The 16,376-nt window shown below is 34.6% G+C and overlaps 1 protein-coding gene across 10 annotated transcripts in view; it reads left to right on the forward strand.

Annotated features, from left to right (window-relative positions):
- The window catches only part of USP34 (ubiquitin specific peptidase 34), a 245,626-nt gene that overhangs the window by 203,272 nt on the left and 25,978 nt on the right, over positions 1-16,376 (forward strand). For all 10 annotated transcript variants that reach the window (XR_009447947.1, XR_009447948.1, XM_059659684.1 and 7 more), the window contains 10 exons: positions 1,704-1,789; positions 2,687-2,855; positions 2,956-3,030; positions 4,422-4,573; positions 8,287-8,335; positions 8,421-8,525; positions 8,624-8,668; positions 9,419-9,523; positions 10,809-10,956; positions 15,288-15,922. Coding sequence is in view for 8 of the 10 variants with exons in the window: in XM_059659684.1 (XP_059515667.1) it covers positions 1,704-1,789; positions 2,687-2,855; positions 2,956-3,030; positions 4,422-4,573; positions 8,287-8,335; positions 8,421-8,525; positions 8,624-8,668; positions 9,419-9,523; positions 10,809-10,956; positions 15,288-15,922 (1,569 nt within the window). In the remaining 2 variants the exon portion in view is untranslated. The remainder of the gene's footprint in view (positions 1-1,703; positions 1,790-2,686; positions 2,856-2,955; positions 3,031-4,421; positions 4,574-8,286; positions 8,336-8,420; positions 8,526-8,623; positions 8,669-9,418; positions 9,524-10,808; positions 10,957-15,287; positions 15,923-16,376) is intronic.

Raw genomic sequence — 16,376 nt, forward strand, 5'->3', positions numbered from 1 at the left:
ATTATACAAAAACAAAAATTTGATCTGAAATATGCCACTTTTCAGTTATTATTGAGATGTAATTCTTATAATATAAAACTTACCGAAACTTTTCAAAGTGTAAAATTTAGTGGTTTTTAGTATGTTTCTAAACTTGTGCAACTATCATTTATCTGATTTTATAACACCCCAAAAAGAAGCCTTATACCTATTAGTAGTCACTCCCCATTTTATCCTGTCTCTTCTCACCAGCCCTTGGCAGTACTAATCTGCTTTCTCTTTCTATAGATTTATCTATTCTGACCATTTCTATAAATGAAATTATATAGCATGTGGTCTTTTGTGACGGGATTCTTTGATTTTATAATATTTACAAGATTTATCTATGCTGGATTATGGATCTGTACTTCATTTCTTTTCATTGCCAAATAATATTCCATTTAATGGATATTCCAGATTTTGTTTATTCATCCAGCAATTGATGAACATTTGGGATGTTTCCACTTTTTGGCTATTTTGAATAATGCTGCTATGAACATTTGTATGCAGATATTTGTGTTGACATATTTTTTTTAACATAGATTGCAAATCTTTATTCAAAGTCGGTGAGAATATTTTTCCAAACAATGCTATTCTGATTTTTGCAATATTTACATTATTATTTTTGAAAATGCCCCATAACCCAACCACTTTTTAAATATAATTCTTTGTTGTTGAAAATATTATATATACCCCCTTTTTGCCCCCGTTGACCCCCTTCAGCCCACCCCTATCCCCTGACCCATGCCCTCACCACCCCATTGTCTATGTCCATGGGCCATGCATATATACATACAAGGTCCTTGGTTGATTACCTCCCACCCACCCATCCTCCCCTGGCATATGTTTTCAATATTTTTTAAAAATATATATTTTATTGATTTTTTTACAGAGAGGAAGGGAGAGGGATAGGGAGTTAGAAACATCGATGAGAGAAGAACATCGATCAGCTGCCTCCTGCACAACCCCCACTGGGGATATGCCCACAACCAAGGTACATGCCCTTGACCGGAATCGAACCCGGGACCCTTTGATCCGCAGGCCGACGCTCTATCCACTGAGCCAAACTGGTCAGGGCTCAATATTTTTTAATATGTATCTAGGAGTGGAATTGTTGGGTCATATGGTCACTTTATCTTCAACAATTTTTGGAACTACCAAACTGTTTTTCATAGTTTCTACATCAGTTTATACTCCCAGCAGGAATCTATGAGGGTTCCAGTTTCACTACATGTTCTTCAACATTTTTTACTGTTTTTTATTTTAGCCATCCTAATGAGTATGAAGTGGTATCCCATTGTGGTTTTGGTTTGTATTTTCCTATTAATTAATGATATTGAAAATCTTTTCATGTGCTTATTGACCATTTGTATATCTTATTTTGAGACTCTCCACAGTTAAGAGAGTTTTGTGAAGCTTTGTTTTTGGTAATCTCTATTACTGAAACTTAACTTGTTTTTGTTTATCCCTTACAATAAAACTGAATGTTGTTTTTTAAACTAACTTTGCCTTATATCTTAAGTCTGCAGTTGAGACTCCAAGAAAGCTTTAGAATGTAAAATGATTTAATATGCAGGCAAATACAAATGGATGGCAGAGAAGAATTTGAATTATGTAAATTTTTCAGTATCTTTGTTACATGATGTGAGTTGGCTTCCAGATTGTTTTAATCTTTTCATTTATAGATGTTTCAGCGTTTGTGCATCCATGTGATTCAGAGACTTAGACCTGTGCATGCTCATCTCTATCTACAGCCAGGAATGGAAGATGGGTAAGAACTATTTTTTGAACATTTTATTGTTAAGCTTTTTGATGATCTGCCTACAAAGTTTTTTTGTTGTTGTTAATCCCCACCTGAGGACATTTTTTTTCCCAATGATTTTTAGTGAGAGCGGAAGAGAGAGAGAAACATTGATGTGAGAGAAACACATCCATTGGTTGCCTCCTGCAGGGCCCGGGTTAGAGAGAAGCCTGCAACTGAGGTATGTGCCCTTGACCAGAATTGAACCCGGGACCCTTCAGTCTGCAGGCCGATCAATGCTCTATCCACTGAGCCAAACCAACTAGGGCTTCCTACAAAGTATTTGTAAATATTCACATTGAAATATTTAGGTGGGTTTTTTTGTTTGTTTAAAAAAAAAAATCTGTAATTATATAAATCAAGAAGGCAAAACTTGTTTTACTTCTTTTATTTTTAATTAAGTGCATCTTCAAAATACTCTACAAATAACTTTATGACTTCATCTTTTGCTTATATTGATTTAGCCAGGCACAATAATTGGAATCCAACTACTACATTGTTGTAATTGGTATTTTATTATTATAAAGAAGAGAGAGTTAAATTTTGGTGTTGTTTTTTTAAGTCCTTACTTGAGGACATGCTCATTGATTTTTGAAGAGAGGGAAAGGGAGAGAGAAACATTAATGTGAGAGAGACATCTGTCGGTTACCTGCTATATATGCCCCAACTGGGGATCAAACCCACAACCTAGGTATGTGCCCTAACGGGGAATCAAACCCATTACCTTTGGGTGTACTGGATGATGCTCAAACCAACTGAGCCACACTGGCCAGGGCAAAATTCAGGTTTTTAAAAACAGTTCTCCTCCCAGAGTATCTATCTCCAGACTTCATACTTTCTCTTAGATATATTAAATTGTGCTTTCAGGTCGGATGATATGGATGCCTCAGTTGAAGATATTGGTGGTCGTTCATGTGTTACTCGATTTGTGAGAACTCTATTATTAATTATGGAACATGGTGTAAAACCTCATAGTAAACATCTTACAGAATATTTTGCCTTCCTTTACGAATTTGCTAAAATGGGTGAAGAAGAGGTGAGGCCATATCATGTTTATTTCTGGTATTATGTACCTATTTTCAGTATTTAAAATTTGTTTTTATATCATATTTTTAAACCAATATTTTTATTTTTAGAGCCAGTTTTTGCTTTCATTGCAAGCCATATCTACAATGGTACATTTTTACATGGGAACCAAAGGGCCTGAAAATGTAAGTACAATCCTGTCTCATATCAGGGATTTATAGGCCATGTTTACAAGTTTGCATCATGAAAAATCATGAAATATTAACTCTTTAAAGTCCCTTCGAGCTGTGATATTAGATAGTTTTAAGAGTCTAAATTTGATTGATATTTTTAATGGATATAGCAAGAGAAGAAACAATCAAGCAGTAAATTTGATTGGTAAAGCCATGGAACAAAGGAATAATTTAGGCAAAATGGCCACCACCCACTTTGGGGTTCTATCATTAGCTTATTGTTTCGATGAAAATTTGTGTTGCCCGTATTTTTTATCAGAGTCTCAAAAAATTTAAGTAGCTAGTCTATATATTAAGACATTAATGTGGATTTTGTGTTGTCTGTAATGACAACATTGGATTGAATGCTCTATTTGCACTGTTCTATTTAATCCGTTTGTAATCCTAAGAGGTAAGTAGTTTTGTTATCTCCATTTTACAGATGAGGAACTTGAGGCATAAAGACATTAACTTGTTTTAAATCACAGTGAGTTGGGCTTTGATCCTTGGTCAGACTCCTTACCTATAAAGTATTAATCACATCTATATATATGAAAGCCTAACCAACCGTTCGACCGGTAGCTATGACACGCACTGAGCATGGGGGGGGAGGGGCGGGGAGCAGACACTCAACGCACAGGCATGGGAACATGGAACAGACTGATGAATCTCAGAGGGGAGGGGGGAGGGGGGAGGGAAGAGGGTGGGAAGAGATTAACCAAAGATTTTAACCAAAGATATTATATGCATACTAGAGGCCCGGTACAAGGATTTGTGCACTGGGCCTCTAGTGTATATATGAATGCTTCTCAGAATATGGACAGTTATTATGTAATTCTAGCCTATATGGCTGCTTGTTAAGACTGCTTTTCTCTTGCTTTGTTAGATCATTAAACCTTTTCAGTCTCTTTCATTTCAAAGCCCAAGTGAATATCTCTTCAAAATACCTACTATTTAGATTATTTGACAACTGCAAATAAGGATGCCTTAATTTGTGTAACCGGCAGTTTTATTAAATAATAAATACTCTTTTACCATACTCATAAATTTTGATCTGGTTTATCTTCCAAAGGGCTTGCCATTAAGAAAACAATTTTTTAAAGGATTTATTCCTTTAGGCAAGGTAAATAGTCACAGTTTTGAGAATCAATCATGGCTCTTTACAGTTCTGCCTATTAAATCTAAAATTGTCCTGATGTGGTTTAGACTTTTAAAGTTAGGGTTAGGCCTTTGAGTGTTGTTGTTTTCATGACACATACTCCTCCCACCATCTACCTTGGTTAGTTATATAAAACAATCAAGTTATATGCTCTCAAGATAATGTTAAAACTAATATATTAAAATTGGATTTTGTTCTGTTCTAGCCTCAAGTTGAAGTGTTGTCAGAGGAAGAAGGGGAAGAAGAGGAGGAGGAAGAAGATATCCTTTCTCTGGCAGAAGAAAAATACAGGCCAGCTGCCCTTGAAAAAATGATAGCTTTAGTTGCTCTTTTGGTTGAACAGTCTCGCTCAGAAAGGTGAAATGTTTCACATTCAAAATGCTTAAAGCATGTTTGATTTAATTTTTTCATGATCGTTTCACCACTGTTATGTTAATTCAGTAGCTTTTGTTTTTTAACTCCTTTTAAATAACACTGCATTTTACCAACTCTTGTAGCTTATTTCAATCCTTTGTAGCAAATTCGTACGGTATTTATCTGAGTCATATTAGAAATATACATTGAAGAAATTATACAGTAAAATATGTAGCAAAATTATATGTGCATTCATCCTTTAACCTAGCAACCCCATGTTTAAGAATCTGTTCCCCAAAATAGAAAGATGTATAGGCAGTGCTGTTTATTGCTGCAGTGTTTGTATTAACAAAAGACGAAATGTCCACCAAGAAGGGACTTGTTGAAAAACAGGGTATTCACTCAATATAGTTGAAAAAAGGAAGCATGGAATATATCTGTACTACCTTGGAGAAATCTTTAGGATAAGTATTACTGAGTGAAAAAAGCAAGGTGAGAAAAGTATATATAGTATGCTACTTTTTAAGAAGGGCTATGAGAAAGAGAGTGTCTGTGTGTGTACGCGTGCACATGTATCCTCATTGATCTCCTATTTTCGAATTTGCCTTCTTGCTAAAAATTTTTTAATCCCCAAATCAGTACTCAAGAAGCTTTTACAGTCACTTATGAACTGTAGAAAGTACATGTGTAGAGTGGCAAAAAAAAAAAAAATTGAGTTGCCTATTGTACTGTTTTCCAGTTTTCATATTGTAAACAATGTTCTTTTCTTGGCATATGTCACATTTTTACGTTTCTGCTTTTTGTTGTGACTTGGCTGTTTAAAATGGTCCTGGAACATAATGTTAAGTGCTGCCTAGTGTACCTAAGCTCGAGAAGATCAAGTTCATAATATGTCTTAGATAAGCTTCATTCAGGTATGACCTAGGGCGTTGTTTGCTTTTAGTTTAATGCTAATGAGTTAACTATGTATTAAATAAGGTATCTTTAAACAGAAACACGCTTGAGAAAAAAGGGAGTATCTATCAGTTGATGAAAATATTGTGACCAGGGGCTCACGGAAACCTAACCCTGTATTTCCCCTTCAAGCAGTGATTGAGTATTCACTACTTGGTGTTTGCAGCACTTTATAGAACATAGTACTACAAATGAGAATTGACTGTATTTTTTTTTAGTTGAAGGCTGACTCAAAAACAAAAAAAAAGCATTTCCTATAGTTGGGGAGGGAAATACAGGTTGGAGGGGAAAGGAATGAAAGCTTGACTTGTTTGAATATACATTTTTTGTGTATTGATTGTATTTGTTTTAACTTTGGAATCATGTGAATGTTTAAAAATCAAAAGCAGACTGAAATAAATGAACCTAGCTGTGTATTGAGCTGGTGGCATAGCCAATGGAGAGGAATTAAAGTAACTTTAGAGCACATTAATATCACTGTAAATTGCCAGCAAGTAGGTAACTGGAGGACAAAAAGAATTGTAAAATTATCCTAAACTGTTTTTGAAATTATTATTCTGAAACTTTTTATATTATAGAGTAAAGCAAGTAATTGTTAATGTCATTAGAAACCAAGATTCTTAACAAAATAAAAAAGAAATCTATAATAATAAAAGCATAATATGCTAATTAGACCAGACAGTCAAACGAACTTCCGGATGAAGCCAGAGTTGCGAGGGCCGAGCCCCTTGTACGAATTTTGTACATCGGGCCGCTAGTACAAATATAATAGGGTTTTTATATAACTTCTTTAAAACTAAATTTAGAAATATCAGTAGAATTCATGGTGTATTTTTGTCTTAAGCAAACAAAACATGTATTATATACCTCCATTTTCTGAAAAGGCCTAGAAATCCTGTCCAGCTCAGAATCAATGAGTGCCCCTAGCATCTAGGTTGTAGTCACTAGATAACATTTCCCACTGAAAAAATTAAGATTCCTTGGAAATATGGCCAGTTCCAGGTCTGGGGCAAGAAAAGAATGGGAAGCTGGGAATATTTTGTAACCTTGGAAAATGAAGAGTCTGTCAAAGCCTACTGAGGCCATGTTAAAAGGATTCAAGAGCCAACTTAAAGATGTTTATAGATTGCACAACCTGAGCATCAATAACAACAACTACAAGTGGACTAAAACACATCACACATGTTTAAATTCATGAGTTTATAGTGATACTTAAAAACAAAAATTTTAAAAACTCATTGACAACCTTTGGAGTATATTAAGAAACCTAATCATAATTTTGGAAATTTGATAATAAAGGAATATTAAGCATTTATCTTTACCTGTAAGAATTATAGCTCGTGGCAACCAAATGGTAAGTGAGAGGAAGTTTGTCATCAAAGAGGTATTTGAGCTATTAAATAAGCAAGTAGTGCTGGAATTACAATATCAACATTTTGCATCCCAAATGAAATATTGGATCTAGGAAAGGATCATCGCTAACATCATCATTAACAAAAAGAAAGACAACTTTCAATTGTGTACCTCCTGATGAAATCTATACTATCACTGAAGTATTCTTGGTTAAAAAGTCAAGAATTGATCAAGATTTGATTTGATCAAGTCTCTATCTACCTACGAGTTTATAGGAAATATGGGCACAGAGAATAGCATGTATAAAATACCACCACAGGGTACAATCAGCAAAATGGAAATGTGGGAAATTCTATAGGACAAACCACCTACTTTCTTTAGCAGATAAATTGCAAGATAAAAAACGAAATCAGAGGGGAGACCAGTAGTCTAAAAGATTTGAAAGATAATTTCATCCAACAACAGAGGGTTTTATTTGGATCCTGATTTAAACAAATTAAGTGTAAGAGGTTTTTTTGTTAGAAACTTGAGGAAATTGTACACTGCGTATTGTACAATAGAAAGTAATTGTTGATGGATTTTGGGTGTAAATAATGTAAGTGTGGTTCTGTATTTTAAATTTATCTGTTAGCAATATGTATTGAGATTTATGGATTAAATTAAAATACTGGAATTGCTTCAAAATAGTCCATATTGAGTGAGTAGGAGGTACAAACAAAACCAGACTGGTCATGAGTTGATAATTAGAAGCTGAATGATAGGATATTTACACTATTCTTTTTATTTTTGTACTAAATTTTTTATAGTAAATTTTTAAAAAATATGCACTAATTTTAAACTGGAAAATGAAACTTTCAAGTATTTCTTATAAGTTCGTTTTGTTTTTAAGGTTCTCATTTCAGGAAAAGCTCTCTAAGTGTCACAAAATATTAATTAAATGGAAATAAATTAGATTTGAGCTGTATTATACGAATTTTGGATTCTTGAAAAATTGTCTAAAATATGTCTAGCAACCCTAGTTGGTTTGACTCAGTGGATAAAGAATCAGCCTTTGGACTTAAGGGTCCTGGGTTCAATTCCAGCCAAGGGCACATGCCCTGGTTGTGCTCAATACCCAGTGGGGGGCATGCAGGAGGCAGCCAATCAATGAATCTCTCTCATCATTGATGTCTGTATCTCTCTCTCCCTCTCCCTTCTTCTCTGAAATCAATAAAAATATATGTAAATAAATAAATAAATAACAAAATATGTCTAGCAAAAAAGTCTAGCTAGCAGATAGTTCAGAATCATCTTATGATGGTTGGTATGATTATAATTGGATTGACAATTTTGATGTGTGTCATGATGCAGATAGCTATAAAGTAGTACAGAGGGAAGAAAAACTTATTTCTACTAATGTTTTCTTTTAGGCATTTGACATTATCACAGACTGACATGGCAGCATTAACAGGAGGAAAGGTATTACCTACTCTATGTTAGACCATTTGATAATCACAAAAATAATAATAACAGTTCCTAAATGAACACCTTTTGTTTTTAACAGGGATTTCCCTTCTTGTTTCAACATATTCGTGATGGCATCAATATAAGACAGACTTGTAATCTGATTTTCAGCCTGTGTCGATACAATAATCGACTTGCAGAACATGTAAGTGCTAAGAAAGCTTAAAGTTTTAACTTTAAAGTATTAAAGTTTTTTGATAATTTTTAAAAGAATATTCTGAAATTTTCCTTTTTCTGTTTTAGATTGTATCTATGCTTTTCACATCAATAGCAAAACTGACTCCTGAGGTATGTAGAAATTTATTAAATCATGTTTTTAAAACTAATACCAGTATTGACAGTGCTTTCAAATGAACCATTGTAATTATCCTTGAAAAAAAAATTATTCATTTCCCCATAATAAACCTATTTTTAAGTATATAACTTGAATAAATGGAGTTAGTTCTTTATGTCTTATCACAAATGTAATTTTCTCAATTAAATATAAATTTTACATATAAGTTCAACATATCAGTGGCCTGCCTAAGCTTGAATGTTGTTTGGCTTTAAGCATATAATTGGGCCCAAGAAAAAAATATATACTAATCAGATGACTGGATAGGTGGGAAGTATATAAAAAAAATGGAATACAGTATTGTACAAAACTATCTTTGTAAAATGGAAATGTCACAGCTACTTTGATAATACATGTCAAATATTAATACAAATTATATCAGGTCAAAATTTGCTGCAACAAACTTTTAATCTAAATTACTCTACAAACATGGTTGTCTCATTTAACAAGAGTTTTGATTTTTTTCTCTCCAAATTAACATCCAGTAAAAACATGTTTTCTGTTACATGTGGCTCCCATGCAACTGACTTTGTATTCCCAGCTGATTTTTATGATAGTTCAAATTCATATGCAGGAGTACTCTGCTCTGCAAATATAATGCAGCATATTTAAATGTGATGTATACAAGAGTTATATGTGTTTATTTTTTGCTGATAGAGATGGTTTCAAATAGATATAAATACAGTCTTGTATGTCTCTTACAGGCAGCTAATCCTTTCTTTAAATTATTGACTATGCTAATGGAATTTGCTGGTGGACCACCAGGAATGCCTCCCTTTGCATCTTACATTCTGCAGAGGATATGGGAGGTAAATCTTAGAGCAAATGTCTCAGTATTTATTTTTCTGAAGATTTTATTTGTTGAATACAGTCACTAACATGTTAAGTACCAGTTTCTTCTTACTTAGAATTCCAAAATGGGTTTAGTAAGTCCTAGGTTGAGGAAAGAAGAGAGACACTTTAGTCAGAAAGTATGGGGGAAAAGAGTTTTAGGCTTGTCTCCCAGATGTTTAAAGAGAACAGCCTTCAGCCAGTCCACGGTTCTCATTTCCCTACTCTCAAACAAACATGGTATGGCTCAGTTGGTTGGGCGTCATCCCGTGCACCAGAAGGTTACCAGTTTGATTCCGGGTTGCAGGCTCGATCCTGGTAGGGGGCATACAGGAGGCAGCTGATAGATGTTTAGTTCTTGCATCCATGTTTCTCTCCATCTCCCTTCCTCTCTGAAATCAATAAAAAAAATTTTTTTTAAGTATTTCTAAAAAAAACAGCCATGAAAAATAAATAAATGAGGGGTATGGCTGTGTTCCCATAAATACTTAGCAAACAGCCCTAGCTGGTTTGGCTCAGTGGATAGAGCGTAGGCCTGCGGACTGAAAGGTCCCGTGTTCGATTCTGGTCAAGGGCACATGCCCAGGTTGTGGGCTCGATCCCCAGTAGGGGGCGTGCAGGAGGCAGCTGATCAATGATTCTCTCTCATCATTGATGTTTCTATCTCTCTCTCCCTCTCCCTTCCTCTGAAAAAAAATACTTAGCAAACAGGCAAACTACAGAATTTGGCCCAGGAGTCATAGTTTTCCAACCCCTACTCTAGATCCCTAAAATTCTATTTCCCCTTGAAGAAAACAAACAAAAAACTCCTCAGTGGTGCAGTGAGCTGGTTTTCATTCTCATGTATAGAAACAGATTGGGCAAACAATAAGAAAAGTAAAGATGAGAAACTTTAAAGAATTAAAAGCACTTTTAAGTTAATTTGCAAACTAAAGACCTAAAAATGATTGGCTTTTCTTATTGGTCTCATGTTAGAATCCTTGGTTAATGTGTCATTGGTTTCTCTTATTGGTCTTATTTTAGAGTCCTTGGTTATTTTAATTTTATTTTGTAATCTAAAGACAAATGTTTCTGAACATTTTCTGTTGATAAGAGTAAAGTAGCTTTAAAAATGGGAAAACACATGGTTGAAACTTTTTTTAGGGTCTAGTTTTCATAAAACTATTTTGGTTACGTGTATAATGGCATATACCAAAAGTAAGTTAAAAAGTTACTGCTCATTCAATTGGCTTTATATTCTGTTCTTGTCTGTTTTATTTCTAGGTAATTGAATATAATCCCTCTCAGTGTCTGGATTGGTTGGCAGTGCAGACACCCCGAAATAAACTGGCACACAGCTGGGTCCTACAGAATATGGAAAACTGGGTCGAGAGGTTTCTTTTGGCTCACAATTACCCTAGAGTCAGGACTTGTAAGTCAAATATTCAGAATTTAACAAACCATTTGTTGTTCAAGTTTTCTTTCTTTCTTTGTTTTGTTGTAAGGTGACTACAATATGCCCATTGTTGTATAATTCAAATGCTCTTAAGGGTATTATTTTTTTAAAAAAGCCAAAGTTATATTAATATTTGGAAACCTGTACCAATGTTTTACAAATATCTATATAGTGGTTTTGGTTTTTTAAGGATAGGAAAGTATGTCCTTTCTTAGGTGACATCACCATAAGCCATTTTTGTTTCCTTGCTTGATAGAGTGACAAAGCATGATTAGCATTAGTAAATAGAGTAAAGGGTCATAATTCTATCTTAAAAGCAATTTAAGAAGGCTAAAAATAGCCCTATCCGGTTTGGCTCAGTGGATAGAGTGTTGGTCTATGAACTGAAGGGTCTCAGGTTCAATACCTCTGTTGTAGGCTCCTCCCCGGCCCGTGTAGGAGGCAACCAGTCAATGTATTTCTCTCACATCGATGTTTCTCTCTGTTTTCCCCTCTCTCTTCTCTCTCTAAAAATAAATAATAAATAAAAATAAAAATGAAGGCTAAAAATAAAGTAATAATAAAGACATAAAACAAACTGAGGGAAAATATTCACTGAAATTATGGGCATTAAATGATAAACATCTTTTTTTTTTTTACTTTTTAAAAAATATTTTATTGATTTTTCACAGAGAAGAAGGGAGAGGGACAGAGAGCTAGAAACATCGATGAGAGAGAAACACCGATCAGCTGCCTCCTGCACGCCCCCTACTGGGGATTTGCCCGCAACCAAGGTACATGCCCTTGACCGGAATCGAACCCGGGACCCTTGAGTCCTCAGGCCGACGCTCTATCCACTGAGCCAAACCGGTTAGGGCGTATAGCGCTAGATTGTGACCCAAAGTATAAAATAAATATTCATGAGTCCATACTGATAAAAATAAAGGACTAATTGAATGAATAAATTAATAAATGGAGAAGAGACAGATCTCCCAACCAGAATTTCAGATAATTTATGTCCCCAAGGAGATGGAGTATATCTCCCCACCCCTTTTGTGTGAGCTTAGTGCCTTGTTTTCAAAAAGTAGAGTTTGTGGGATGGAGGAAATAATGAAGTAATGAAACTTGACAAATATTAACTCAGCCATGTGATTAAGGTTAACATCATCACTGAGGAGTTACATTTATATTATAACATGTACCCTTGATATAATGTAATGCAATGGTTACTGTACCTGTGTGTGTGGCACAGTGTGGTCTTCTTCCCAAAAACCAATAACCTGAGTCTAACTATGATAAACATCAGGTAAACCCAATTTCAGGGTTATTCTACAAAAATACCTGACCTCACACAGCCAGCATGGCTCAATGGTTGAATGTTGACCCATGAACCAGGAGGTCACTGGCTTGATCCCCAGTAGGGGTCATGCAGGAGACAGCCAATCAGTGATTCTCATCATTGATATTTCTATCCCTCTCTCCCTCTCCCTCCTCTCTCTGAAATCAATAAAAATGTTTTTTAACCAGTTAACTGCCACACATCCAAAATGGAAACCATCCCCACATGCCACGATATTTTGAATTTAATTTTAAAAAGTCAATTTGTAATGAATATTATAAAAATAAATATATTACTCACAATTCGGGTGTTCTTCAATATTTTCAGCTGAAAATTCTCACGAAAAATGATTTTAAAGTTGGTCAGGGGCTGCCACTTAGGGAAAACATTTTTTTTTAGATGTACATGGTGTGTGGGGAAGGTCTGCCACTTGCATCTACAGATGCTTATGGTGTACAATAGGTTAAAAAAACCCACCTGACCTCAAAACTAGCAATGTCACCAAATGCATGGGAAGTCAGAGAAACTGTCACAGCCAAAAGTTGCTTAAGAAGACATGATAATTAAATGTACTGTATCCTAGAACCAGAATAAAAGAACATTAGGGCAAAACTACTGAAATCTAAAGTGTGACAGTTATGTGCCAGTGTTGGTTCTTTTAGTCACAACAAGTGTTCCTTAGTAATAATGGCTATTAACAATAGAGGAAATGGGGAGGTGGTGTATGGAGATTGTCTGTTCTACCTATTCTAAAATAAAATATTTGGGAAAAACACCTTTCATCATGGGTAGACATGGATTGGCATTGGTTCTCTGCTTATAGGCTTGCTTTTCTTGCCAGTTTAGGTAACCCCACAGTAATGGGATATTTGTAAGAGCTGACACATATGCCGGTTGGCATTCGTGTCCCTCTACTACCCCAAAAAGATTTTTGGCTAGCCATTACACCTAATATTCATGACGGTGCTTAGGAAACGGCATTCTCATGCATTGCAGTTTCATTCTAAGTTAATATTGCCCTTATGAAGGGCAACTTAGCAGTATGTGATGAGATCCTTAAAATCTTTTTCCTTTTTAACTCAGTAATATCATTTCAGGATTCCAGTATAAGTAAGTCATCTAATATATGGATATCCAACCACATTATTTATAGTTGTGAAAAATTTAAAGCTGGATGTTCTGTTAGGAAATAAATTGTTATAATGCATCATTTTTTTTTTTTAAGTATTGTGGTGGAGATTGTAGTAATATCAAAAAGCATTTTTTATATAACTTGAAAAAAGGGCCCAAGTATTTGAATAGAATGAAGATAATTTAGAATAAGAATTAGAGTAACATGTATAAAAGAAAGATTATAGAGAACTACTTTTAAATCTTACAAAATAACTTTAAGGAATGACTGAGAATGTTTAGTTTAAGGAAGAAAAATTGAGATACGATAGGTGCCTTAAAGTAGTTGAAGAGTTGCCATATAGAAATGGAAGTAGATTTGCTCTAAGTTCAACTGACTTAAGGTGTGTTTTTTTTAATCATGACTTTTCTTAGTTGCAGTTTTATACAAAAATTTATCAGAATGATACTTATATGCCAATTTTTTATATTTGACGCACATATCAAATTGAGCCATACTGATAATAGACTACTGATATCGGTGAAAAAATACATAGAAATGGAGTATTGTGCAGAAATAAAATTTAATTTATAATCTATAAACTAGATTACAATTAATTTTAGATATACTGACTTTTTTTGCTTTGACAGTACAATGGAAATTATCAAATTATTGATAAAATAGAGGGAGACAGAATTTAGTAGGTGTATTAAAAGTAGAGTTAAACTAAGTCATTAGAAGCCTTGAGGAGGCTCTGTAGTGACTGTTAGGAGCTCATGAGACTGACCTGGGTTTGAATTCCAGTTGTGCCACCTATCTGTGTTATAAGGGGTAGTCTTACTATTTTAAGTCTCAGTGAAAGTAGGGATAACAAAAGTAGTGCCTGCTATATAAAGTTATGATGTTAAATAGTAAACATTCAATAAATGTTAGCAATTCTTGTTATTGTTTTACCATTATCATAATCATCGTTTCCCAAGGCTGATTATGGGCTTCTCCTCTTTATCTGTGTGGCCTTGGTCTTTGCTTTTCCAAGATTCAGAGTTTCCAATGCAATGTCTTTCAAATGTACCTACCTCCAAGGTGGTTGTGAGGATTAAATGAGATAATATTTATAAAGTACGTAGCTCATTTCCTTGCGCATAGTAACTGCTTTTATATATGGACTCAACTAATGAGTCATTAACCTCTCAGAATTATAGCATAGACTTAAGATTTTTCAGGTATGTTGAAGGAGAGATTCTTTGTGTGCAAGATTAGCCTAGAAGACTTTTAAATAAGATTTTCAAAGTTAATGTTCTAAAATTGGCATATATATGATCTTATGTATTACAAAGGACTTTTAAATAGATCTCATTCTGTCTTTATAATGTAAGTAAATTTTACCTTTACCTATAAATTATTACAAAAGCATTTACTATTGCTTTGTAAAGAATAAAACTAAGACCCTAAAACATTAAATGATTTGACCATGTTTATCAGCCTTATATAGGTCTTCTGGTTCTAAATATTGTGTTCTATTAAACCATATTGTGTCCTGAGAAGAAATGAAATGATAAAATAACTGGGAAAACTCTACATCTTGGGAAAGCTAAACTAAAGCAGTTTAAAGCTATTTTTGCCAATGTGATTATTGTCTCTACTTAAAAAAGAACAGTGACAGAATGGAAGATATCAGTCTACATCATTCCTTGGGATCTTTCTCTGGGACTAATGATAGAGCAGAAAGATATTAAAAGAGATGTCCATGTCCCTTAAATTTTATTCACTTTAATTTTTAAAGGGAAGAGTGGCTTTGTGTTTAATGACTACTCTTCAGTTTATTTTTTATATCTTGTAAGGACCTATCTGACAGGTGTTTTTTTTTTACATTTATAGCTGCAGCTTATCTTCTGGTGTCCCTTATACCAAGCAATTCATTCCGCCAGATGTTCCGGTCAACAAGGTCTTTGCACATCCCAACCCGTGACCTTCCACTCAGTCCAGACACAACAGTAGTCCTACATCAGGTCTACAACGTGCTCCTTGGTTTGCTGTCAAGAGCCAAACTTTATGTTGATGCTGCTGTTCACGGCACTACAAAGCTAGTGCCCTATTTTAGCTTTATGACTTACTGTTTAATTTCCAAAACTGAGAAGCTGATGTTTTCCACATATTTCATGGATTTGTGGAACCTTTTCCAGCCTAAACTTTCTGAGCCAGCCATAGCTACAAATCACAATAAACAGGCTTTGCTTTCATTTTGGTACAATGTGTGTGCTGACTGTCCAGAGAATATCCGCCTTATTGTTCAGAACCCAGTGGTAACCAAGAACATTGCCTTCAATTACATCCTTGCTGACCATGATGATCAGGATGTGGTGCTTTTTAACCGTGGGATGCTGCCTGCCTACTACGGCATTCTGAGGCTCTGCTGTGAGCAGTCTCCTACATTTACCCGGCAACTGGCCTCGCACCAGAACATCCAGTGGGCCTTTAAGAACCTCACACCCCATGCCAGCCAATACCCTGGAGTGAGTAAAATCGATCACTTTTATCTGTGTCCTCAAATTGATTGGAAATACCTGTTTTTCCCCTGTTGGGACATGGTGAGAAAATATGGGAGTATGGTCTAACTTTATTCTTTCTTAAGGACTTAACATATATTTGTTTTCTTGAAAACATAAAATGCTGTATGGTTATAAAATTTATAAGTGTATGGATAGTTTTTCGTAGGTTGATAATGAAATTTTCTCTAATGGAATTTACCTATTTTAATTTATGGTTTTGTAAATGTATCTTTCATATGTACCTAATGAAAAAAAGTTAGCTTTATGGTACAGTTTTAACGAAGTGAATATTTTTATTTTGATATTTATTATCAAGGTCTATATGCTAAGCTAAGTTGTGAGCTAAATAATATTTTTATCTTTGCTGTAGTATTCCCTAGTATTTTTTTCTCATACTACATTGAAGTGAATGAAATGG

The sequence above is a fragment of the Myotis daubentonii genome, chromosome 12, assembly GCF_963259705.1.
Source record: "Myotis daubentonii chromosome 12, mMyoDau2.1, whole genome shotgun sequence".
Classification (NCBI taxonomy): domain Eukaryota; kingdom Metazoa; phylum Chordata; class Mammalia; order Chiroptera; family Vespertilionidae; genus Myotis; species Myotis daubentonii.